Below are 27,951 nucleotides of genomic sequence, written 5' to 3' on the forward strand. Positions count from 1 at the left end.
CAAATCCGCGCGTCTCCAGTGCAAGTCGTCTACGGACTCTCCCGGTGGACACAGTGCCCCCGCTCACGTGGAGGTAATTTGAGCAGACAGCAGTTAACTCGAGCTGCCTGACTGACAGACAGCAACACTCTGGATTTACAAGGAGACCGAGGAACTACACCGCACAAACTGTATAATAACTGATATTTGTCGTGTAAAAGAGTATAAATACTCACTGTTTTGAAGGCCTGTCGGTTTGTGGGTCGACATGAGGGCCCTGGACTTGCTCCTGCTGTTATGTTGCTTGTGTGGCCTATACGCGGTGGGAGGTAAGTGGGACTTCAGAAACAGAGTTGTGGAGGTATGGTAACTCACGGTCGATGTAGTTTGAAAATACCTACTTATTTCAATTTTTGTCAAGTGTTGATGGGCCGGCTATTTTATGCGCGTTCCCCTAAAACTATGTGCAGTTTTGCGCAACTCAAGCAGTGAGTGAACCATAAAATCAGTATGACGTGATGACATCATACAGATATGATTTAAATTACAAGATTATTACAAGATATATCAATAGGAGAAGTACTTGGAGCAACAAAAAAAACAGACCAACTGCATTATTTAGGCCTCGGCTACTGCCTGCATATGAGTCACAACCTATTTCCAATGTGAAATCCTGACAGGGAATCCTGTCTTCAGAAACTCCCCAGGAGAAACCACCCCAGACCATATCAGTATGATTGAGTTTTATAATTAGGAGAGGTCCATAATGGTGTTTTTTTTTTTAAATGTAATTTCTACAATTAAAAAAAAAAAATGTTTTTTTACCACCCAGCTGTCTGTAGTTCGTTTGAGGGGAGGTGTGTGTGTGGCATCTGGCGTCTATACTGAAGGACTCATTACTGCCTCTACTCTCAGCTATCTATCCTATCTATCTATCATTGCTGTACAGTTAAAAGGCCACTGAATAACAAGTGACTGTAGCCTTTGTCATGAGCTCACATAGAAATCTGGTGTATACTTTTATTCCAAATACGTTCTACTCACACATCCTACCTGATTTCGAGGCCTACGTGGTGTATCCTAAATGGGAGAGGTAAAGGCACTAAACGCTTAACAACTGTCTGAGTCCCTCCCGGCTCCCCATCTGTCTGTCCCTTCCTGTGCTTGGCTAATGGAGGTGCCTGGTTGTGTGATGGCTGTAATTTGTCCCTGTCAAAGGCGGTCCTGCTGGGCAACTGGTTCGTAGGGCCACGTGATGAATGCTGCTGCCTCCAAAGCTGGCCATTTTATAAATGCTGTGAAACCTTCAGAGGAAGAGGGGAAAACAGTAGTTATGCATGGAAGTGCTACCCTGCGGCAATATTGGACAGTTTGGCGGGGCTAAGGGTTAGACGCTTACAAGGCCACCGGGCTGGTTATACAGGGGCTTGCACTCTCTCCAGACCTGGGTTCAATTCAGATTTGAAATCTTTTCAAATACTTCAGCTGCGCTTGATTGAGCTTGTCTGTTGCAATGGCAAGGATTTCAAATATTATTTGTATATGTCTCTTTTTTGGTAGACAAAAAATGTATAAGAATATTTCAGAGGAGTGAGGTGAGGTTCCACAACATGCTTTATGCCAGGAGTGGCTGGTCCTGGCGAGCCACCAAAGTATAGGCTTATATTCCAGCACAATCAATTAACCAATCCAGATACAATTGAAGTCTGACGTTTACATACACCTTACCCAAATACATTTAAACTCAGTTTTCCACAATTTCTGACATTTAATCCTAGTAAAAATTCCCTGTCTTAGATCAGTTAGGACCACCACTTTATTTTAAGAATGTGAAAAGTCAGAATAATAGTAGAGTATGATTTATTTCAGCTTTTTATTTCTTTCATCACATTCCCAGTGGGTCAGAAGTTTACATACACGCAATTAGTATTTGGAAGCATTGCCTTTAAATAGTTTAATTTGGGTCAAATGTTTCGGGTAGCCTTCCACAAGCTTCCCACAATAAGTTGGGTGAATTTTGGCCCATTCTTCCTGACAGAGCTGATGTAACTGAGTCAATTTTGTAGGCCTTGCTCACACACACTTTTTCAGTTCTGCCCACAACCTTTCTATAGGATTGAGGTCAGGGCTTTGTGATGGCCACTCCAATACCTTGACTTTGTTGTCCTTAAGCCATTTTCCACAACTTTGGAAGTATGTTTGGGGTCATTGTCCATTTGGGAGACCCATTTGCGACCAAGCTTTAACTTCCTGACTGATGTCTTGATGTTGCTTCAATATATCCACATACTTTTCCTTCCTCATGAAGCTATCTATTTTGTGAAGTGCACCAGTCCCTCCTGCAGCAAAGCATCCCCACAACATGATGCTTCCAGCCCGTGCTTCACAGTTGGGATGGTGTTCTTCGGCTTGCAAGCCTCCCCCTTTTTCCTCCAAACATAACGATGGTCATTATGGCCGAACAGTTCTATTTTTGTTTCATCAGACGAGAGCACATTTTTCCAAAAAGTACGATATTTGTCCACATGTGCAGTTGCAAACCGTAGTCTGGCTTTTTTATGGCGGTTTTGGAGCAGTGGCTTCTTCCTTGCTGAGTGGCCTTTCAGGTTATGTCGATATTGGACTCGTTTTACTGTGGATATAGATACTTTTGTACCTGTTTCCTCCAGCATCTTCACAAGGAACTTTGCTGTTGTTCTGGGATTGATTTGTACTTTTTGCACCAAAGTACGTTTCTCTAGGAGACAGAATGCGTCTCCTTGCTGAGCGGTATGACGGCTGCGTGGTCCCATGGTGTTTATACTTGCGTACTATTGTTGTACAGATTAACGCGGTACCTTCAGGCATTTGGAAATTGCTCCCAAGGATGAACCAGACTTGTGAAGGTCTACAATTTTTTTCTGAGGTTTTAGCTGATTTCTTTTGATTTCCCTATGATGTCAAGCAAAGAGGCACTGAGTTTGAAGGTAGGCCTTGAAATACACCTCCAACTGTCTCAAATTATGACAATTAGCAAATCAGAAGTTTCTAAAGCCATGATATAATTTTCTGGAATTTTCCAAGCTATTTAAAGGCACAGTCAACTTGGTGTATGTAAACTTCTGACCCACTGGAATTGTGATAGTGAAATAATCTGCCTGTAAACAATTTTTGGGAAAATGACTTGTCATGCACAAAGTAGTTGTCCTTACCGACTTGCCAAAACTCTAGTTTGTTAACAAGAAATTTGTGGAGTGGTTGAAAAATAGTTTTAATGACTCCAACCTAAGAGTATGTAAACTTCCGACTCCAACTGTATATTATATTATAGCATTTTATGTCATTCTATGGTCCCATCCTCCCTCCCTCCCCCTTCAGGTGCGTCGGAGGGGGAGAAGCAGCTGATGAAAGCCCTGTTCAACAACTACAACCTGAAGGTTCGCCCTACGGCCTCACCTGGCGCCAAGGTGGTGGTCCGGATTGGCATGATCCTCTCCTCCTTCGTCAGCCTGGTAAGGGGTGCCGCAACACACACACACACTCACACACAAACAACTAACCACTACGTTACTGGCAACATTCCATCAACATACCAGTGAAAATGACACATCCAAAGTGTTACAGGAAGTGAATGACTAAGTGATAGCCCTATGTAGAGATCAGGTGATAGAGGGAGAGTTACATGGTTCACCCCTCTTCTTCTCTCCTCTCTTTGCTAGGTCAGGACAGCTGTCTAGCTAGACCCCCTCTCTCCCCCTCTCATCTCCTTTCCTCTCTCTGCTAGGTCAGGACAGCTGTCTAGCTAGACCCCTCCCTCTCCCCCTCTCATCTCCTTTCCTCTCTCTGCTAGGTCAGGACAGCTGTCTAGCTAGCTGACATTCCTCTGCAGGTTTTAAATAGCAGCGCCTGGCCGGTCAGTTCTCTGTGCTCAGTGCAACTATGTGCCCCTGGTCAGAGACAATCACTCCAACCCCATTCACTGCTGCTTTTCACCACAGATCTAAAATCAGATTACTCAACCCGCATTCTAATCATAATCATTAGGGAGAGTAAAAAAATATCTGACCTTGAATCAGTCGTTAGGTGACTTCTACGTACTGTACCACCAAACCCCAACAACTCACCCCTTTTATCTCCACTGTACCCCTGTTTCCAAACATTACCCCTCTCTGGTTTCAGCTATAGAGAGAGAAGGAGTGCAGACATCCACACTGTCTTGTAGGGGGAGGGCCTTCCCATAATGCACCACGACCTTACTGTGTGCTTTTTCTCCCTAGAACATGAAAGCAGAAGAGATGAGCACAATTGTTATCATGAACCTGGTAAGTGTCTGTACAAACTGTGCTCTCTCTCTCTTTCTCTCTTTCTTTAATGTTACTATACAGTTTACCTTGACCCAGGCTCCAATTCAATAACTTTATTTGCATGTAAAACATTTCTCCGTGCATCAGCAGAGCTTTATAAAGCTAAAATGTCAACACTCACAACACCGCAATACAAATCATGCACCCAGTGAGAACACTTGAAATAATAATACACAGTTTATGCAAAATGAAAAACTTATGCAAATGTTATTGATATTATTCATGGCCAAATGCACCGCAATATTGTGCTCCCTATAGTTAATGACACTAGCTGGAAAATGTGAAATAAATTGATCAAATGATGACGTGGTTAGATTTCAAATCAGAAAGTTATCCCTTCTGTCTCTCTCTGTTTCTCCCGCTCACACGCACATTCTTCCCTCTTTTTCTATCCTGTCTTTCTCGGGATATTTCCATCTGTTTTAAATCATTGAAACTTAAACCCAACACACACACACACACACATACACACACACATCGCTGTGATATCAGGAGTGGACAGACCACCGTCTCTCCTGGAAACCTAAAGACAATGACGGGATCGAGGTGATGCGACTTCCTGCTGGGAAGGTCTGGCTGCCTGACATCGTTCTCATCAACAAGTAAGAACCTGTTATTCCTCCTGTGTAGCTCAGTTGGTAGAGCATTGCACTAGCAACAGCAGGGACATGGGTTTGATTCCCGCTGGGGCCACCCATACAAAAGACACTTTGGATAAAAGCATATTTGAAATGGTATATATTGTTACCCGGGTGTCCATTTAAATTCAGGAAGTATACTGATGTTCCAATTCCAAAATGAATAACATAATGTTAGTGGTCTCAGTCATTTAGACACTAAAAAGCTAAGAGTTGTGTCCTAAAGCTTTTTTAAGAATATTGGCTATTTTGATGGCTTCTGCTCCTGGCCATTATCATTCAACACCATGGCTTTTAAGTTAACTGCAATAGTTTTGGCAGAACCTGGATGGGTCAGTCAGGACAGCGTACACACACACACACTCGCTCAGTCAGTGTGGAGGCTCCCATTAACTGTGCTGTAAATATCCCCTCTGCTCCGTTCATTCATCACTGCTTTATAGGCAATTAGGCAGCGCGGCTCCCCAATAACAGAGCCAGTGGCACCGCACCGCTCAGACAACGCTCCAGCTGGGAACCTACTCACACAGAACCACAGAGGAGTGGGGAGTGGAGCTGGACGCACATACAAGCAAGCACACACACACACACACACTCTCCAACACTCTTAGAAAAAAAGGTGCGATCTACGTAGAACCTAAAAACGTTCTTCGGCTGTCCCCATAGCAGAGCCCTTTTTGGTTCCAGGTAGAACCTTTTTGGTACCAGGTAGAACTCATTTGGGTTCCACGTAGAACCCTTTCCACAGAGGGTTCTACCTGGAACCAAAAAGGGTTCTGCTATGGGGACAGCTAAAGAACCCTTTTGGAACCCTTTTTTACAAGAGTTTAGCTCCACCTGTTTGTGTGTGTGTGTGTGTGCGTACAAGTGTGTGCACTCGTCTGTGTGTGTGTGTGTGAGAGAGGGTGCTCAATGTTTCTCATATTACCTCTAAAAACAGGGAGAGGGTTTTAGAGGGGCCCTAGCCATAAGGACGAGCTTTCAATAGCATATTGCCAAGCCTATAAAACCATGCCATGTAGACTGCAGTACTGCGTGCTCAATCTGCCTGTCTAATTGTGGTGATGTCTCTGTTGTATCTTGCATTATGAGTTTAATTGGAACTGCAAGCTTCTTTCTTACAGCCCTTTAGACAGGATACTTAATCTACAGTGAGAATGGTATTTTTCTGTCTCTCTCTTTGTCTCTATTTCTGCCGCTCTCTCTGCACCTCCCCCACCCCCTCTCTCTCTCTCTGCAGTAATGATGGTGTGTTTGATGTGGCCCTCCATGTCGCTGTCCAGGCCTATAGTAGTGGGAGGGTGACCTGGTCTCCCCCTGCCCTCTTCTGTAGTTCCTGTGGGGTCAAGGTGACACACACATGCACACACATGGACGTACACACACACACACCGAATGCAGGTGCGCACACATTCATACATGGATGTGAAGACACACACACACACCAGTGTTTCCTTAAAGATGTGTAGCAGGCCTCCCGAGAGGCACAGCGGTCTAAGGCGCTGCAGTGCTAGCTGTGCCACTAGAGATCCTGGTTTGAGTCAAGGCTTTGTCGCAGCCGGCCGCAACCGGGAGACCCATGGGGCGGCGCACAATTGGCCCAGCGTCGTCCGGGTTAGGGGAGGGTTTGGCCGGCAGCGATGTCCTTGTCCCATCGCACACTAGCGACTCCTGTGGCGGGCTGGGCATAATACACGCTGACACAGTCGCCAGGTGTACGGTGTTTCCTCCAACGCATTGGTGCGGCTGGCTTCCGGGTTAAGCGGGCATTGTGTCAAGAAGCACCTTCGCCCCCCAGATGCAGCAACAAGACTGTAACTACCAAATTGGATATCATGAAATTGGGGAGAAAAAGGGGTAAAAATTGTGTAGCAGTAGGTGTCTCCCCCCCCCCCCCCCCCATTATTATGTAGAAGGACTGAGAAACTAATTTCTGGTGACTTTGTAAAAGGACATCATACTCCATTTAAAATATGATTTTCACCTCCAGAAATGATTAATTGTTAAAATAATTGTAACATGCAGGGTCCATATTATCAGGTATAAGCATTATCATAGCCCAACTGATGCAGCATAGTGGCTATAAATGAATAGGCTGAAGCATGGGGTTGCCCATCTGCATCCTTTAACTAGTTAGATTCATTTCATGTCCCAAATAACTTGCATGAGCACAGTGAATATAATATAGGTCTACCTGTTAGGGTAACTTGGGGTAACCCCCACCTGGGTAAAACATGCCTGTATTTCTCCCCCCCCCAACACTTTCCCTGCTTGCCACTACTCTTGCCCAACAACATACGTGTTCTGTCTCATCACAGTTTCTCCAGAAAAGTCACTCCAGAAAAATGATCTTGAGGTAGGGTGGTGTTTTACTCCAAGTTACCCTACAATTGACTCGTGTTATACTATATTATACTCTTCCATGTGCAATTGCATAGTAGTGAGGTGCTTAACTATGCCGCTGTTTAAAATGGTGCAATTTGTGCATATTTAGGAGTTGAGAAATTAATAAAGTTGGAATGGAAAGCTGGGATCCCCTCCCTATGGCACTTGAATGCACCTGGAGAGGAATATTTCTGCTGCGTAGAACAACCAATAACGTGCCGACTAGGTAAATAGATCTATTCTGAGGTTGTCTGATTTTTCTATTCATTACTCGTTTTGTTTGCAGAGGAAAAGTAAATATGGAGAGTTCTAGCATCTTCAAAGTGCGCCTCGGCAGAAACAATTTCTTCTTTCATGTTCCATATTTTGGGGTCGTTGTCGGCAATGATTTTTGACGTGGCGTGGCGCCACAGCTAAGTGACTGCAGCGGAAACACTGACACACACACACTGAATGCAGATGCGCACACATTCACACGTGCGCGCACAGACACGCATGCATATAAACACACACGCTTGTTGCGGTTACTTTTACCCTCTCTGTGTGTCTGTTCTCTCTTTTTGTCATCACACGGTCATGGCTAGAAGGGATCCTTTTGTCAAACTAACCTCAAGTTGAATTTTTCTAACCTTAACCTAATTCTCCTAACCTGCTATGTAAATGATCCTAACCTGCTGCGTAAGTTATCCTAACCTGCTACCAAAAGTTACATCTGACGTTAATTTGACAAAGCTGGATCCCTTCTAGCCGTGACCCTAACATCCCCTCTTCCTGTTTCATGTGTCCAGGTGACGTACTTCCCATTTGACTGGCAGAACTGCACCATGGTGTTCAAGTCTTACACCTACGACTCATCAGAGGTGGACCTGCAGCACGCTCTGGATGACCAGGGCAACGAGATCAAAGAGATCCAATACGACGGGGGCTTCAGTGGTGAGGACACGAGGGGACGCACCCTCGCACAAACGTGCAACTACTCCAGCTGCACTTAGATGGAGTTGTCCTGCTGGCACAATGGAAACAATCCAATGTGTGTGTTGAAAGAACACAAATACTATTTGAGACCAGGGCTAGAGAAGAGATAAGAACACTGATGATTAAAACAATCTTCATTGCTGTGTATGTTCACAACAAAAAAAAAGACTTTGTTTTGGATACGTTTTCATTATGTTACCAAACACCCACTGTCCCCAGAGAGTGGTGAATGGTACATCCGCCACCAGCCCAGCAGGAAGAATGAGATCCGTGAGGACCTGTATGAAGACATCACCTTCTACCTGATCATCGAGAGGAAGCCTCTCTACTATGTCTTCAACATCATCATCCCCTGTATCCTCCTCACCTGCATAGCCATCTTCAACTTCTACCTGCCGCCGGACGCTGGTGAGATGGCACAGGTCTAGGATCAGTGTAATAATAATGGATTTATGTACCAGAGCGCTTACCACACATAGGCACCGATCTAAGATCAGTTTAGCCTCATCGACCCTACTCATAACCCTAACCTTGACGCTGGTGAGGCACAGATTCAGGATCAGTTTAGCATCCTCTAATACCAACCTTAACTATTAGGGGTGTAATGCAAGATAGACATTAGGTGCAACTCCTTCTAATATAGCAGAGAGAACCGTGTGTTATAGAATGAGTGAAATTAATACATTTAAGGAGTATGTGGATGTCTATGTTGATATTGCCGTGCCCTCTTCACTACTGTCTTGGTGTGTTTGGACCTTTCTAGTTTGTTGGCGATGTGGACACCAAGGAACTTGAAACTCTCAACATGCTCCACTAAAGCCCCATCGATGAGAATGGGGACATGCTCGGTCCTCCTTTTCCTGTAGTCCACAATCATCTCCTTTGTCTTGATCACGTTGAGGGAGAGGTTGTTATTCTGGCACTGCCCGGCCAGGCCTCTGACCTCCTCCCTATAAGCTGTCTGTGTTCAGGCCTACCACTGTTGTCATCTGCATACTTAATGATGGTGTTGGAGTCGTGCCTGGCCATGCAGTCGTGGGTGAACAGGGAGTACAGGAGGGGACTGAGCACGCACCCCTGAGGGGCTCCAGTGTTGAGGATCAGCGTGGCAAATGTGTTGCTACCTACCCTCACCACCTGGGGGCGGCCCGTCAGGAAGTCCAGGATCCAGTTGCAGAGGGAGGTGTTTAGTCCCAGGATCCTTAGCTTAGTGATGAGCTTTGAGGGCACTATGGTGTTGAACGCTGAGCTGTAGTCAATAAACAGCATTCTCACGTAGGTGTTCCCTTTGTCCAGGTGGGAAAGGGCAGTGTGGAGTGCAATAGAGATGTCATCATCTGTGGATCTGTTTGAGCGGTATGCAAATTGGAGTGGGTCTAGGGTTTCTGGGATAATGGTGTTAATGTGTGCCATTACCAGCCTTTCAAAGCACTTCATGGCTACAGACATGAGTGCTACGGGTCTGGCATTCTTAAGCAATAAGCTACGAGGGGATGTGGTATATGGCCAATATACCACGGCTAAGGGCTTCTCTTGCGTGCAATGCGGAGTGCCTGGACACAGACCTTAGCCGTGGTACATTGGCCACATGTCACAAACCCCGAGGTGCCTTATTGCTATTATAAACTGGTTACCAACATAATTAGAGCAGTAAAAATAAATGTTTTGTCATACCCATAGTATACAGTCTGATATATCACATCTGTCAGCCAATCAGCATTCAGTGCTTGAACCACCCAATTTCTAATGTATATTATGGCACAGTGGAAGACCAGGCTAACTATCACAGAGTCTCTCATTGTGCAGAAATGGTGTGTTTTTCCTATGACCTTCGTCTTCCTACACACACAGCCTCTCATGGGTGACCACGAGCACAGAATGTTCCTTCAGGCTCCAAGACACACGCAAGCACACACACACACACTTCAACACTAAAAAAGCTTTTTAAAACCCACCTACCTGTGAACATGTTTCTCTTTATGGACCCAAGGCTTCTGTAGGAGGGGAGTTAGAGAGGGGGGGGTGCTCTTTGGCCACACTGTGATAGCACTGTAGCGTAGCAGCACAACACACAGACAGTACAAGGACACGTTTAAGCACGGGTCCCTGTGGCTCTGTATGTAAAGACAGTCTCTGTCTCTCTGTCTCTGTTCAGCTCTCTGCTTCTCTATGCCCCCCCCCCTCCTCAAGGTCTCATACACACATGCATGTGTACTCCCTGTTTGCAGAGACGACAAAGGCCACAAACCCACTCCTTAAGGTGTGAAAAATTGTGTCCTTTAAGCAACTTTGTTACGTCACTTGCTTATATCAATTTTAGTCGGGACGATAAATGTTCACTGTCCCAATGGACGCTCTATTATAGAAGGCCTGTTTTTATTTTATCTCTAGATGGTTAAATTGGCGAGAAGTACATGCGACTTAAAACGCAGCTGTAATTCTCTTTCTCAAATGGCACTGACAATGTGGGTCGGTCTCTCTGTAAAAGTTGCTGACCACATTCACTGATTTGACAATCAAACTATCACTTAAATGGCAGCCAACCGTTGACGATGTTGATATCCTATGACGGGTCGTGATTCCTTGAAGTTAACAGAAAAAGGGTTATGGTTCCTGCTCTGTGATGGCAGCCTCCCGAAATCAACACCCATCATTCCAAAATATACAGTTGAAGTTGGAAATTTACCAACACCTTAGCCAAATACATTTAAACTCAGTTATTCACAATTCCTGACATTTAATCACAGTAAAAATTCCCTGTCTTAGATCAGTTAGGATCACCACTTTATTTTAAAAATGTGAAATGTCAGAATAATAGCAGAGCGAATGATTCATTTCAGCTTTTATTTCTTTCATCACATTCTCAGTGGGTCAGAAGTTTACATACACTCAATTAGTATTTGGTAGCATTGCCTTTAAATTGTTTAACTTGGTAAAACGATTCGGGTAGCCTTCTACAAGCTTTCCACTATAAGCTGGGTGAATTTTGGCCAATTCCTCCTGACAGAGCTGGTGTAACTGAGTCAGATTTGTAGGCCTCCTTGCTCACACACACTTTTTCAGTTCTGCCCACACATTTTCTATAGGATTGAGGTCAGGGCTTTGTGATGGCCACTCCAATACCTTGACTTTGTTGTCACAACTTTGGAAGTAAGGTCCTTTGCTGTTCTGGGATTAATTTGCACCAAAGTACGTTCATCTCTAGGAGACAGAACGCGTCTCTTTCCTGAGTGATATGATGGCTGCGTGGTCCCATGGTGTTTATACTTGCGTACTGTTGTTTGTACAGATGAACGTGGTACCTTCAGGCGTATGGAAATTGCTCCCAAGGATCAACCAGACTACAATTTTTTTCTGAGGTCTTGGCTGATTTCTATTGATTTCCCCATGATGTCAAGCAAAGAGGCACTGAGTTTGAAGGTAGGCCTTGAAATGCATCCACAGGTACACCTCCAATTGACTCAAATGATGTCAATTAGCCTACCAGAAGCTTCTTGAGCAATGACATTTTCTGGAATTTTCCAAGCTGTTTAACCTCCAAGCTGTTTAACGCTAGCATCCCACCTCGACAACAGCCAGTGAAATTGCAGGGCACCAAATTCAAAACAACAGAAATCTCATAATTAAAATTCCTCAAACATACAAGTATTATCCACCATTTTAAAGATAAACTTCTTGTAAATCCAACTAGTGTCCGATTTCAAAACGGATTTACTGCGAAAGCACACCCAAACGATTATGTTTCACAGAAAAACACAGCCATCCAGCCAAAGAGAGGAGTCACAAAAAGCAGAAATAGAGATTAAATTAATCACTAACCTTTGATGATCTTCATCAGATGGCACTCATAGGACTTCATGTTACAAAATACATGTATGTTTTGTTCGATAAAGTCCATATTTATATCCAAAAATCTCAGTTTACATTGGTGCGTTATGGTCCGAAATGCATTCTCAAACAAACATCCGGTGAAAGTGCAGAGAGCCACATCAAATAACAGAAATACTCATCATAAACATTGATAAATACATACAAGTGTTAAGCATGTAATTATAGATAAACTTCTCCTTAATGCAACCGCTGAGTCAGATTTAAAAAATGCTTTACGGCGAAAGCACACTTTGTGATTATGTTAGGATAGCTCCTAGCTACAGAAACCCATACAGCCATTTTCCAAACAAGGAGAGGTGTCACAAAAGTCAGAGATAGCATTCAAATTAATCACTTTTTTATTTTTATTTTACCTTTATTTAACTAGGCAAGTCAGTTAAGAACAAATTCTTATTTTCAATGACGGCCTAGGAACAGTGGGTTAACTGCCTGTTCAGGGGCAGAACGACAGATTTGTACCTTGTCAGCTCGGGGGTTTGAACTTGCAACCTTCCAGTTACTAGTCCAACGCTCTAACCACTAGGCTACCCCGCGAGCTGACAAGGTAGGTTTGATCTTCATCTGGTGGCACTCCCAGGTCTCCATGTTAGACAATAAATGTCCGTTTTGTTTGATAATGTCCCTCTTTATGAGCAAAAACCTCCTCTTTGTTCGCTTTTTGTCCAGTAATCCGACTGCAGAAGGCGCGTGCACAAATTCCAGATGAAAAGTTTTTAAAAAGTACAATAAAAGTTAGTAGAAACATGCCAAACTATGTTTAAAATCAATCCTCCGGTTGTTTTTGTCATAAATAATATTTCAACCGGACAAAAGCTTCGTCAATAGGAAAGGAGAAACAAGAAAGGCGCGTTCACCATCAGGGGGCATGGCTGATGAATGGAGATTTCCACTGGCCACTGACTGAAGTGCTGTATCTCCCTAATTTTTCAGAGTAAAAGCCTGAAACAATGCCTAAAGACTGGTCACATGTTGAGGAAGCCATAGAGCTTGTGAACTGCCATATCAGTTCTGTTATACTCACAGACATTATTTTAGTGTTATCCAAATCTTCTGGGACGAGTTGCAGTCAGTTTAATTTGGGCACGCTTTTCATCCAAAATTCTGAATGCTGCCTACCCTAGTGAAGTTAAAGGCACAGTCAACTTAGTGTATGTAAACTTCTGACCCACTGGAATTGTGATACAGTGAAATAATCTGTCTGTAAACAATTGTTGGAAAAATTACTTGTGTCATGCACAAGGTAGATTTCCTAACTGACTTCCCAAAACTATAGTTTGTTAACAAGAAATGTGCTTGTCTAAATTAGTTTTAATGACTCCAACCTAAGTGTATGTAAACCTCTGACTTCAACTGTTGATATAAGCCTTCTACAAGTTCTCATCTAACCAATCATGTGTAGGTTATTACGTTTCCGTGTGGCTTTTGAATGGTGTTAGTTTAAACGTTTGCCCCCTGTTCTATCGATTTCAGCGTGATATCCATGGAAGGGATTCATAAAAAAAGGATTGCGTTACACTTATGGTGTTGGCGACCCACTTGAATCAAAATGCAACACTTCAAAATGGAGCTAGCCGTCTTCCACAAAGTGTCCTCTAACCAGTGATGGTACCCATTATTCCCAGATTCCGTGTGGGTTTTTGAGCTGTGTTAGTTTTATCAGGATGTGGAACTTCCTCTCCCCTCTTGCGTGATTGATTTCAACGTGATAGTCAATGAGTGATTGACAAAACAGTGTTGTACTTCTCTTTCTGTTTTGGTGACCCCAGTATCAGTATGCTACGTTCCATAATGTAGCTGATTGGACTGTGTTCTGCAGGTAGTCCTCTAACCACTGATGTAAAAATATATCCCGTTTCCATGTGAGTTTTGAGTTGGTTTCAATCGATGAGTGATTTATTGCCACTTGTCAAAGCAACAGGGTTTTTGGTGCGTGTGCACTTTACAAGGTGCACAGTAATTTGATAAGTAATTTCATTACTATTGTTGCACATGTGTGTGTAGATTGTACATTTTATGTTGAGATTTTCAATATATCACAAACTGTTTCTGAATATTGGCTATTGATTTTTGACACTTTAAAACTGTGTTTTGACATTGGGCTTTTTACCAATATGTCTTGTCAACAGGAAGCGGTGACAGCAACATTTTTCCACATACGTTTTAGGAATATAAATGGAACTTTCAACATAAAATTTCAAAATGGTATTGTGCCTAATCAGGTTAGAACCGCTGAATGAATCCAAAAATGTGCTGCAATTGATTGATTTTGACGATATGCTATTTTAGGGCTCCCTGCCTCCCCAGAAAGTGAACGTTAGATGAATTCCCCCCCCCCCCCCCCCCCCCCACATTACAAGTCATTAGCTGATGGATTACATAATGGGCCAGCTACTGTTAACACACAGAATCAATCCCCTTTGTCTTCTCCCTTCCTGTCACTAACTACACACACGCACGTTCGTTTGCACACACAAGCTCAGTAGGCCAGACTAAGGACATGTTACAAATGATTTAAAGGGGGATAATTCCTCTGTTAATAACCTATTAGGCTTTATATATCCGCTGTGCACCGCATTAACCTGACCACGGGAGGACTCACGCTGTGTGTCCTCTGTGTTGGTAGCAACTGGGGACGGGAGGAGGGTGGAGGAGATGGGGTGTGTGTGGGGGAAAGAAAGTGTGTGTGTGTATCCATATCTAAATTGTATAATATCAATTCTGTATAATGTCAGTGTGTATATATAGATCTCTCGCTCGTGTGTGTGTGTCATCTCTAACCTATGTGTAAAATATTTGTTCTGTATGTTGTTCATCTATTTATCTCGCTGTGTGTCCTCCTTTCTCTCTCCAGGTGAGAAGATGGGTCTGTCCATCAACGTTCTGCTCACCCTGACTGTGTTCCTGCTGCTGCTGGCTGACAAGGTCCCCGAGACCTCCCTGGGTGTCCCCATCATTGTCAACTACCTCATGTTCACCATGATCCTGGTCACCGTCTCAGTCATCCTCAGTGTGGTGGTCCTCAACCTTCACCACCGGTCCCCCTCCACACACCACATGCCCATGTGGGTCCGCAAGGTGAGATTGGGCATCCCTGTTGTAGGACCCCCCCCCCCCCAAAAAAAATGCCTTCCTCTCTCCCTTCCTTTCCTCATAGAAACTGATACAATGAAAACGCAAAAAATATTTATGATGGTCAGAGGAGGAATGCAGAAGAAAACGATAGAAGAAAAATATTTCTAAAGGGAGTCTCAGGCAGGCCGGAAGGTGTGTGTGTCCATACGTGCCTTTCCCTCTGTTCCTCCTCCTTTTTTCCCTCCTCTAAAAGTGCATGTACATCAACAACTAGAAGATATTCAACTGAGGAGTTCTCCTTCCTGAGCAGAGAGACCCATTGACAGGATCTATTCATTAGCTGGTTAGCATATCAGTGTAGCACTGAGAAATACACTGAGAAATAATGTAATTGGAATGTCAGTTTACTTCCTGAGCTGACTGTATTTAAATGAAATTGGATATAGCAGAGATCAGAGATCACTACCAGATATGCTTGTTACTCACTGTGACATCACACATTGGATCAAAGATGACAGTTAGCCTTAATTGCTTATGACCATTGTGGGTTAGTCCACACTTCGTTGTCTGTTTATGTGAAGAAGAGAGAGTGATTTTAAAAAGCCTTTATTGTCAAATTCAGGAATGCACTTAGAGTTTCAATGTGACATTCACCGAAATCAGTTAAACCTCAGATATGGTGTTCCCATCACAAAGGAAACAGCAGGAAGCCACTGAAGACAGGCTGATTTCAATAAACATACCGAGTCCCGGCGTATGGAGACCACGTCTCCTTTCTCCTGCAACAGAATCACTGCATTGGATACATACAAGTACTGGTTGTGTCCATCATTGTAGTTGTTTGCCGCCACTATACGGTTGTCCATACCAATGAATCTGATCTAGTAGACCCCTCTCACTGGTGCTGTGAAGGCCCTGTATCAGGGCTGTATGCGTTACTAATCTTAGTGAGGACATTGGTGCAGACCAGAGAGGTGTCAGCATTGAAGGGTCCCACTGGGTGGCCTAAAGCAGCAGAGAAGGCCTGCTTCTCTCTCTCTCTCTCTTCAGCTCCTCCACCTCTCCTCTCAGTTGATCCACTGGGTTCTTGTGGCTCTGCAGTTCTGTCTTGGTGACGCTCAGACCACTCGCAGGCAGGCAGGCCAGGCCAGGCCAGGCCAGGCCCCCTCATTCTGAAACGGTAGCGGTTTCCAGAAAGTATGTTGTCTATGAGGCTCAGTCCCCTTCTTTAGATACACATCAGAGGTGGCTGTTGGGAGGACATATCGGAGGACAGGCTCATTGTAATGGCTGGAATGGAATAAATAGAATGGTATCAAACCCTTTCCATTCATCAATCTCAGGCATAGCAGTGAGCCTGTCCTCTAATTTCTCCTCCCACCAGCCACCTCTGATACACACTGACCACGGTGGACTAATACATGGGAACTTTAACGGGTGACCTCAGTGGAACATTTGGGGAACATAGCCTCGAACTGTGCATGATGTAACAGAACACCGGTAAAGATGAGTGAAATCTGGGGTTGTTTAAGGCCATGGATTGAGGAAAAACAAGAGAGACGCCAAACTGTACATACTACATCATCCTCCTTCTTAACCTACTGCTCGTCTAGTTGAAGTGTGTTATCTCGAGCTGGGAGAGTTTTATTGGGTGTGTTCCTCTGGCGCGTGTGCCTGTGTACATTTGTGCGTACTCGTGTGTGTGCTCGTCCGTGTGTGTGTGTGCTGGCAGGCGCTGCTTGTCTGATAGTTCTCGCTCTGATGTCGGCGCTTGGCAGCTTTGACGAAAATGAGTGACATCCTGGCATTTAAAGTATACTATGTTTTAGAAATGTCATATACTATAAAAAGTTCCATTTTCGCATACCAAAAATGGGTATTCGGACACGGTCTCTCTCTCTCTTTCTCTCTCTCATATCTAAGCCCCATTATCTGCAAACAGACGCATGTGGACGCTCCCAGTCCGTTGCCCCAATAGCTTTTCTACAGGCACCTGATTGAATTTTCCTCCCTGATACGACTACTTTTTCAGAATGAGAGGGTTGAGGCATTGAGACTCAGTCATGCAAAAAATAGTTTTCTACGGTGTGTTCACTCAGACACACACACATGCAGCGCTGGCTTGTGTGTCGGAGTGATTGAGTGGACACACAAGCGTGCACACAAATGCAAGCACACGTTCACACACACACACACACACACAGAACGAGAAGGTCGGCTTTAGTGCAAACTCAATGAGTGTATATCTGACACTGGAGTGGTGGACAGTAGCCTTCCAACTATATAGTGTTACATTGTAGAAGAATAGTGAAGACATCACAACTATGAAATGACACATGGAATAATGTAGTAACCAAAAAAAGTGTCCAACAAATATATTTTTGTAGCCACCCTTTTCCTTGACAGCTTTGCACTCTCTTGGCATTCCTAATATTGAGTTGTACCCCCTTTTGCTCTCGGAACAGCTTCAATTGGTCGGGGCATGGACTTTGCAAGGTGTCGAAAGCGTTCCACAGGGATGCTGGCCAATGTAGACTCCAATGCTTCCCACTGTTGACTGGATGTTCTTTGGGTGGTGGGACCGTTCTTGATACCCACAGAAAACTGTTTAGTGTGAAACTCAGCAGTGTTGCAGTTCTTGACACACTTAAACCAGTGCGCCTGGCACCTACTACCATACCCCGTTCAAAGGCACGTAACTATTTAGTCTTGCCCAGTCAGCCTCTGAATGGCACACATACACAATCCATGTCTCAATTGTCTCGAGGCTTAAAAATCATTCTTTAACCTGTCTCCTCTCCTTCATCTACACTGACTGAAGTGAATTTAACGGGTGACATCAATAAGGGATCATAGCTTTCACCTCGATAGTCACCAGGTGTTCCTAATGTTTTGTACACAGTGTATGTAGATGTTTTCTTGTCACATACACCGGATAGGTGCAGTGAAATGTGTTGTTTTAGACCAGGGGTGTCACTCATTCCGTGGAGGGCCTAGTGTCTGCTGGTTTTAGGTTTTTCCTTTCAATTAAGGCCTAGAGAACCATGTGAGGGCAGTTCCTTACTAGTCAGTGACCTTCATTTATCAATCGAGTACAAGGGAGGAGAGAACCCACACTTGGCCCTCCGTGGAATGAGTTTGCCGAACGTTTTACAGGGTCAGCCATAGAAGTACGGTGCCACTGGAGCAAATTAGGGTGAAGTATCTTGTTCAAGGGCACATCGGCAGATTTTTCACCTTGTCAGCTCAGGTAATTGAACCAGCTACCTGCCGCCATTCAGAAAGAGAGGCAAACACACACGGACACACACACACACACACACACGCGCACAAACGCACACACACACAAGAGATACAAGTATAGTTAGCGGAAGCAACAGCTGGTCAACAGCCTTGCTGATAATAACATGCTGATTCATGATATTTCTGAAGGTATTTCTACAGACATATCCACTGAAACATTCATTACTGACAGTAGGTCTCTGGAAAGCCATGAAGGTTGTTCAAACCATGAATATCACTGAATATTACTTTGAATGATTACCCCCATGCAGTAAAAAAAAGGCATTTTTCTATAGTTCAATCAATGTTACGCTGCCTGCCGTGCTAAGCCCTCCCTTCTCCCCTCCCTCCTTCCTCCCTTTCCTTTCCTCCCCTCCCAGATCTTCATCCACATGCTGCCCCCCTACCTGGGCATGCTGCGGCCCAAGGTGGAGATGCCCCTCTCCCTGGACCAGCCCCCCAGGAGGGAGAAGAACAATATGGCTATCAGCCGCGCTGCTGACGAGTATTTCATACGCAAGCCCAACACCTGCTTCCTCTTCCCCAAACCCAATAGGTGAGAGGTCAGGGGTTACAGGTCACTGGGGAGCGGGTCAAATGTTAACCCAACACCAAAGAGATGAAAAGAGGTCTCATTTTGTATCTGTGCCATTATGGCATCTGTAACAGCATGGGTGGTGCCATTGAGGCAATCTTCATTTTATAGTAGTCAATATTCTTATTTTGTTTTTGAAAAAAGTGTAATGCTAATATTGGTGATTTACCGCCACCTGTAGTAGCAGTAAATCCAATAGCAGTCCCCAATCCCACTTGTAGGCTATGTCATGGCAACGTTGACGTCATTGGCTCTAACAGTCGTCTCTCATCGAACTGTGCATGTGCAGGCCGTCAAATCAAGGCACTCCCTCGATAGTGACCTGACCAAATTCACATGGAAATGTGTATTTTATATATATATATATATATATATATATATATATATATAAGCTGTTTGAAGTTGCTGTACAAAACCTAAAGTAAACGATGCAAACTTTAGGTTTTGTACAGCAACTTCAAACAGCTGAAAATATATTTCTCAGCGGTTTGGAGGGTACAATGAATTATTCTCTACACCAGTGGTCACCAACCTTTTCTGAGTCCAGATCACTTTGAGTCCAAATGCAAGCCGAGATCTACCGCTCAGATTTGTTTTTAAAACATGACTTAAAATGAGCCTATGCAACATTAACCAATTAAAAACAGTGCTGTAGCAATGAGGTTTGTGCAGTAGACTATACGCCCAATACATTATAACTGCATATTGGCTACGCTTGAATTGCCCTGCCAATGTTCTTCTCAGACAATTTTGATATGATATTTTAAAAATGTATGTGTAGTAGATCATTTGTTGTATTACTTGAGGTAGGAAGAGAGCTGAGAGAGCATAAAATGTAACTTTTTTTTTTTTTTTTTTTACTGGACTGATTGCATATGATGGTCAGTGTGAGGGGAGGGAGGGTAGTGATGGGCTTTCAGAGTATTTTCATTGAGCAGGCTCCCAAACGGCTCTTCGTTCAAAATGCTTAACCTGTAGTGACACCCCATCCCGTGAACGGGACCGTTGTCATCATCTGACACTAATTAGCATAACGCAACGGACATAAATCTTCCTAGAAAATATTCCTATTCATGAAAATCCCAAGTGAAATATATTGTAACACAGCTTAGCCTTTTGTTAATCACCCTGTCATCTCAGATTTTCAAAATATGCTTTACAGCCAACGCTAGACAAGCATTTGTGTAAGTTTATCATAGCCTAGCATAGCATTATGCCTTGCTAGCAGCAGGCATCCTTGTCACGGAAATCAGAAAAGCAATCAAATTAAATCGTTTACCTTTGAACTTTGGATGTTTTCACTCACAAGACTCCCAGGTAGACAGCCACAGTTCATTTTTTCCCAAAATATTATTTTTGTAGTAGCTCTGAAATAGCTCCGTGTGTTCTTCACATTTGGCTGAGAAATCGCCTGGAAATTGCGGTCACCACAACACCGAAAAATATTCCAAATTAGCTCCATAATATCGACAGAAACATGGCAAACGTTGTTTAGAATCCATCCTCAAGGTGTTTTTCTAATATCTATTCGATAATATATCCGTCGGGACAATTCGTTTTTCACTAGGACCGATTGGAATAATGGCTACCTCCTGTATTTTACGCGAGAATCTCTCTCGGAGCCACCATGTGACCACTTACGCAATGTGGCCGCCTATGGCTATTCTTTAACAGAAATGCGTAAAACTATGTCACAATGCTGTAGACACCTTGGGGAATACGTAGAAAGTGTAAGCTCGTTGATGGTACATTCACAGCTGAATAGGGAGTCATTGGAACGCAGCGCTTTCAAAACCTGGGGCACTTCCGGATTGGATTTTTCTCAGGCTTTCGCCTGCAACATCAGTTCTGTTATACTCACAGACAATATCTTTACAGTTTTGGAAACGTTAGTGTTTTCTATCCAAAGCTGTCAATTATATGCATATTCTAGCATCTTTTCCTGACAAAATATCTTGTTTTAAAACGGGAACGTTTTTTTTCCAAAAATGAAAATACTGCCCCCTAACACCAAGAGGTTTTAAAATCAATCTAGAACCATGAAAAGAAATTCACATCTCCAATGTAAATCCCAAAAGGCAGGCTACCATTATGCCAGATCGTGAAATGTGTATTGAAATACATTTTTACCTGGCCAAAATATTAGATCTGTACATTTCTTTTGTTTTTACGCAGTGGAAAATAATCACTGTGGACCAGATGTACTTTCCCCGCTATGTATTGTTTCTGCAGTGAACATTCACCCTCCTCAGATAATTATTTTGTAACTTATTTGCAGAATAACATTGAGCTATAAAAAAAAAAAAAACAGTCGCAATATGCAAATTGCGAATGGCCCATCACTAAGGGAGGGAGCAGTGGTGAGGCTACCTCTCACCTCACTGACACCGTCCCTCCGCTCTCCCTCCCTCCGCTGAGAAAAGGGGACGCAGTCTTCCAGCTGGTAGCAAATCTCAAGTTGCACTGCATTATTTCTGCCTCATGCACCAATTCATGGTGGTTACTCCTATTACAGTGCTGGTTGTAGTGTGAGTGGAAGTAGGGAGAACACGCATTTTATGGCTTTAACAGAGTGTTGACAGTGCTGGAAACAACTTCAACATTGAACTTACTCATAAAAAACAGCTGCTCTATTCGTTGAGTCTCTCTAGTCATGGTTTTGAAATCTCACAGTATCAACTTTGCTGTGCATTTGAGGTTTCTTTTTAAAGTCTGTGGCTCTAGGAAACTACAGACACGGTGATCTAAGCTAACTGGTTGGCCAGCGGTAAGGCCTATAGGTTCACTTGATTTGCTCTCTGGGCCTGCCGGGTAGCTGGAGTTCTACCTTCATAAAATGGGAACACTGACTTCCCCGGCGCTAGGGCTGCTGAATCAAGTGCACCTACTGTCAACAGGGCAATAAATTTAACTAGGAACGCAAGGCTTTATCATTGTTTGTTTTTTTACAGAAATATTTGGTGATCGACTAGGAATGCCATGGAGATCGACCCGCGATCGACCGTTTGATGACCACTGCTCTACATTATACTTGCTTAGAATTTTAGCAACCAGGAAATGGTTTAGCAATTTCTGCATAGTGCATCTTTAAGACAGCGGCTCGAATCTAGGTCGTGGCTTTTAGATTTAGAGAAAATGAACAACTAAGGAAGAATTTTTCACTTTCATTGACTTCTCAAACCCCAAGCCACGGCCTGGTCTGTTTCGCAAGCCTTTCTGGAAGTCTCTGGGTTTAGAAACTCTGTGATAGCACCCTATTTAAAGAAGACAATGCTCTGCTCATTGGGTGATCGCGCCCAACCCATAGGAATCTCCACCCAGTTGACTTCTTTAAAATGATGGAAGCCCTCAATGGCAATGTCCATGCTAAAGTGGGTTATATCCAAGTTGAATCCTCTAACTATCTCTCTGGTAATTTGAAGGTCATTCTAGAATATACATTCCCATTCGATTTCTGTGTCTGTGATGTGATAGATGGGACCAGCGGCCATATTAAGTGTACCTATTCTCCCCATCGTGGATTTAACAATGGTGGAAACTCCCTCCAGCCAATGCTTGCACCAATTCAATGATTTAAAAAAATAATTATAATTGTCATTCTGGTGGTAAAGATGGCTGTGAGATAGGGGTGCAACTTCTATCACAGATTACTTGGTGAAAGTACTGTCCTGGGCTGACTCCCAAAGGGCGCCCTATTCCCTGCATAGTGCACTACGTTTGACCAGCGCGAGTAGTGCACTATGTAGGGAATAGGGTGCCAATTGAGACTTAGCCACAGCCTCTACTCATGGGTCTGTTGGGGACGACTCACCTCTGGGGTCATTGACTTTCCCTAGTGTCCCCTAAGGTGAACTACCATAATTTACTGTTAACTCATTCAGTTCTGAGGAAGAGCAGCCCCCCAGGGATTCCTGCCATGAGGACCTAATGGATAACTTAGTGTCTGAGAACATGTTTTAACCCTCCCTGGAGGTCATTTACACAGACACACACGCAGAGCCATGCACGCAAGCGCACACATGCATAGTCACGCACGCACGCAAGCGCACACACACTCACACATTGAAAAGCAGGCAGGCACCTACAGCTTTATTAACCACAGGCACGTTCTCCCGCCGCTCTAAATCAACTCACAGGGGAATTGAAGTTTGAGGCCGTGAGAGGGAGAGTGCGAAAATCATTGCTAAAATAATGATGATCAGCGCAAATCGCCTCTAACACATTAGACCTGGTGTGCGTGGGTGGGTGTGTGTGTGGGGGGACTCTGCGATTCGGAGATGGAGGAGAGGGGGGTGACTACTAGAGCGATTCGATGAGGCAGCAATATCTCTCTGCCCACGCCCCTCCGCCCCCCCTACACAGCCTGTGCCCCCCCTGGCCTTCTTAATTGGTTTTAGTGTGTGTCTTGGCACCGTTGGTGGCCGGTCTTAGTTTAATTAGTCTCGCTGATTACTCATCTACATCTCCCTGATGAAGTGACGCTGTGAGAGGGGGACCAAGAGGAGGGAGGAGAAGAGAGGAGTCTATTCCCCCTCAGTCAGGTAGCTCATCCCAGAAAAACAGAGAGGGAGACGAGCTGCTGAGGTCAGTGGTGATTTGCTCGCCTCGCCGGCCCGGGAGAGACACACACACACCACTGCATTGTAAAGCCAGGATTTGCCCGGAATACCAAGTAGAAAGACTACAGAGAGCGATAGAAGACCTGCCTGTTTGCCCGGGAGATGCTTTAGGATCACACCATAGCCAGGCTAAAAGACACAGCACCATGCTGACTCCTGGTGGTAGCTACAGAGGACTGCAACACTAACAGTTTCCAGTCTCCCCAGGGCTACAGCAACTGAGAGGGCTGTTTCAGACAAAACAGATGCTAGGATGCCGCCACCTGAGAGAAGAGACTACATCTGGTCCACTAGTAGAATAATCTCAATATGTCAAGGATTAGAGGTTTAAAATGGCCCCTATTTACTAGATATTGCGCTACTTTTGACCAGGGCCCACTTTGCTCAAGGCAACTCGCAGTAAAGCTGTGTTGACCCATCGTTATAGCTAGTAACCTTCTGTAACCCACGGCACCCCATCATAACACATGGCAACCCCACTTCTTCAGAACAGCTTTGTCAGCAAAAACTGCTCCGGTCTAGCTAAAGACCTGAGGGAGAAAATGTGAGGAGGAGTGGAGAGGGAGTTTCTCTGACCTTATCTCAGCAGGAAAAGGCCCAGTCTAGCTAAAGAGCTGAGGGAGAAGCTGAGAGGAAGTTTATCTGACCTTCTCCTCTCTCTCTCTCAACATACAGGGAAAGGAAGTGCAGACTGTTGTTAGCTGGCTGGTTAATTAGTGATGAGCTTTGTGGAGTTTGGGCCTGTCTGCACATCTCTGCCTGCTTGTTCTGTGGTGACATCTGGACTAGTTTTAACCCCTTCTATCTCCCTTACTCGTCCTTTCTCTCAAATCAACCCCTGTTCTCACTATGCAGTTCTGTAGATATGAAAAGATAAGAAGATTGAAGTTTTAGGTCCACTTTGCAATCCCTGATACAGTAGCGAGGCAGAAATGTACCCTGTTTTGCCTACACCAATCATTGCCTTCAGGGCCCTTATTCATAAAGCGTATCAGCTTAAATGGGTGCTGACCTAGGATCAGAAAGGGAAATAGTCCTATACCAGCACCCTGAGACACTATGAATACAGGCCCAGAGCCACGAAACGGCCTAGGCGTATAGGGAATAGGAGGTAGTAGTAGTTTATTCGGGATTGGACATTTGTATCTTGTTTATGTCTAGGTACCAGTCTGAGGGCATGTGTACTGACCTGAGGAAGTTCATTGACGGACCCAGCCACTACCTCACTCTGCCTCCGGAGCTCAAGACTGCCATCGAGGCCATCATCTACATCGCTGAGCAGCTACAGGCTGAGAAGGACTTTGCTGCTGTGAGTGCTGTGTGGGGGACCTGCCTGGGTTGAGCGTTCTCATTTGAAGTCTTTAGTTTCCCTTACAATTTCTCCAGCTTCTGGAAAAATATTGAAGATCTATATAGGGTCTGGGCATGGGCTGAGTGGATGGAGAGGGGTCTAAGAGGAAAGGGAAAGTCTAGATGTCTATAGCTTCTAGCCTGTACATTTCCCCATAGCCCCGTCTATTTCTCTTCCTTCACTCGTATCTATTTATTCCTGTTTCTCTCCCTCCCCCTCCAGCTGAAGGAGGACTGGCAGTATGTGGCCATGGTAGTGGATCGCATGTTCCTGTGGATCTTTGTGGTCTTCACTACTGTGGGAACCCTGGGCATCTTCGCCGACGCCAGCTTCAACCACACCCCCAGCGACCCCTTTAAGTACCCCTAACGTGGGACACACACTCCACGTATGCATGAACACACACACACACAAGATCCCGAACTTTACCTCACTGAAACCCCAGAAGCCATGACAGTTGCCCCAGCCTCCAAAACAGACATTCATAGCGAGATCCTCTACATGCCTTGGACATAGCTACTCTATACTGTACATGGAAGGGTTTCTTTTTCTATATCTGCTGTGCTGAAGTGTGACATTGCTGTAGTTCTGGGGCAGTAGGAATCAAGCATCTCAGAGTAGGAGTGCTGATCTAGGATCAGCCCACAGTCGATGGAATCTTATTCATTGTTCTAAAAGGATAAACTGATCCTAGATCAGCACTTCTATTGTGAGATGCTTTCTGAATAGGGGCCCTGGTTTTACAAAAATATATTTATTGATTGCTATATGTTTGTTGGGAGGATAAAGACAGTGAAAACCAGATACTATAAAATACCAAGTGTATACATTTAATTTACCAGAGTGAGAATGTGTGTTTGGCATGTACCTCTGGTCATCTGTTGTGTATTTTAGTGTGTGTGAAGTTTATTCTTGTATTCAGGAGTAGAATAGCACACACACATGTATATGTGGATATGTATGTATATATGTATGTACAGTGGGGCAAAAAAGTATTTAGTCAGCCACCAATTGTGCAAGTTCTCCCACTTAAAAAGATGAGAGGCCTGTAATTTTCATCATAGGTAGACTTCAACTATGACAGACAAAATTAGAAAAAAATCCAGAAAATCACATTGTAGCATTTTGAATGAATTTATTTGCAAATTATGGTGGAAAATAAGTATTTGGTCAATAACAAAAGTTTATCTCAATACTTTGTTATATACCCTTTGTTGGCAATGACAGAGGTCAAATGTTTTCTGTAAGTCTTCACAAGATTTTCACACACTGTTGCTGGTATTTTGGCCCATTCCTCCATGCAGATCTCCTCTAGAGCGGTGATGTTTTGGGGCTGTTGCTGGGCAACACGGACTTTCAACTCCCTCCAAAGATTTTCTATGGGGTTGAGATCTGGAGATCTAGGCCACTCCAGGACCTTGAAATGCTTCTTACGTAGCCACTCCTTTGTCTCCCGGGCGGTGTGTTTGGGATCATTGTCATGCTGAAAGACCCAGCCACGTTTCAACTTCAATGCCCATGCTGATGGAAGGAGGTTTTCACTCAAAATCTCACGATTCATGGCCCCTTTCATTCTTTCCTTTACACCGATCAGTCGTCCTGGTCCCTTTGCAGGAAAACAGCCCCAAAGCATGATGTTTCCACCCCCATGCTTCACAGTAGGTATGGTGTTCTATGGATGCAACTCAGCATTCTTTGTCCTCCAAACACGACGAGTTGAGTTTTTACAAAAAGTTTTATTTTGGTTTCATCTGACCATATGACATTCTCCCAATCTTCTTCTGGATCATCCAAATGCTCTCTAGCAAACTTCAGACGGGCCTGGACATGTACTGGCTTAAGCAGGGGGACACGTCTGGCACTGCAGGATTTGAGTCCCTAGCGGCGTAGTGTGTTACTGATAGTAGGCTTTGTTACTTTGGTCCCAGCTCTCTGCAAGTCATTCACTAGGTACCCCTGTGTGGTTCTGGGATTTTTGCTCACCGTTCTTGTGATCATTTTGACCCCACGGGGTGAGATCTTGCGTGGAGCCCCATATCGAGGGAGATTATCAGTGGTCTTGTATGTCTTCCATTTCCTAATAATTTCTCCCACAGTTGATTTCTTCAAACCAAGCTGCTTACCTATTGCAGTTTCAGTCTTCCCAGCCTGGTGCAGGTCTACAATTTTGTTTCTGGTGTCCTTTGACAGCTCTTTGGTCTTGGCCATAGTGGAGTTTGGAGTGTGACTGTTTGAGGTTGTGGACAGGTGTCTTTTACACTGATAACCAGTTCAAACAGGTGCCATTAATACAGGTAACGAGTGGAGGACAGAGGAGCCTCTTAAAGAAGAAGTTACAGGTCTGTGAGAGCCAGAAATCTTGCTTGTTTGTAGGTGACCAAATACTTATTTTCCACCTTTATTTGCAAATAAATTCATAAAAAATCCTACAATGTGATTTTCTGGAATTTATTTTGTCTGTCATAGTTGAAGTGTTCCTATGATGAAAATTACAGGCCTCATCTTTTTAAGTGGGAGAACTTGCACAATTGGTGGCTGACTAAATACTTGTTTTGCCCCACTGTATGTATTACAGTAATGGGAATTCCACAGGCGGTTGGTGTGTGTGTGTGTGTGTATATATATACACACACACACACACACCAACCGCCTGTGGAATTCCCATTACTGTAGAAATCTGTACCACCTTTCTCTCCCATACACACACACACACCTGTCTGTTAAGCTTGTCGTGCTTTTGTTTAGTTTTTTAAAAATAAAGCTCTGAGATGAGTCAAATCAAAGGCTCCATCTGTTGTCAAAATGCGATCCCTGCGCATAA

The 27,951-nt window shown here is 44.1% G+C and overlaps 1 protein-coding gene across 3 annotated transcripts; it reads left to right on the top strand.

Annotated features, from left to right (window-relative positions):
- The first annotated feature begins 1 nt into the window (after window position 1).
- chrnb1 (cholinergic receptor nicotinic beta 1 subunit) lies at window positions 2–27,908 on the top strand. Of its 3 annotated transcripts, none has more exons than XM_021577937.3 (11): window positions 2–308; window positions 3,337–3,470; window positions 4,236–4,280; window positions 4,815–4,924; window positions 6,201–6,309; window positions 8,134–8,278; window positions 8,540–8,728; window positions 15,063–15,286; window positions 18,946–19,121; window positions 24,941–25,088; window positions 25,353–27,908. In XM_021577937.3, exons 1-11 carry the CDS (start codon window positions 248–250, stop codon window positions 25,497–25,499), a joined length of 1,488 nt encoding a protein of 495 aa, XP_021433612.3. In that variant the 5' UTR covers window positions 2–247; the 3' UTR covers window positions 25,500–27,908. The 3 variants fall into 3 exon arrangements, with proteins under 3 accessions (XP_021433612.3, XP_090070744.1, XP_090070745.1); XM_090214618.1 differs by having other exon boundaries at window positions 12–308; window positions 5,404–6,309; XM_090214619.1 differs by having other exon boundaries at window positions 18–73; window positions 5,404–6,309.
- The last annotated feature ends 43 nt before the right edge of the window (window positions 27,909–27,951 follow it).

Source organism: Oncorhynchus mykiss, chromosome 21 (genome assembly GCF_057628025.1).
Source record: "Oncorhynchus mykiss isolate SJ-2025 chromosome 21, ASM5762802v1, whole genome shotgun sequence".
Taxonomy (NCBI): domain Eukaryota; kingdom Metazoa; phylum Chordata; class Actinopteri; order Salmoniformes; family Salmonidae; genus Oncorhynchus; species Oncorhynchus mykiss.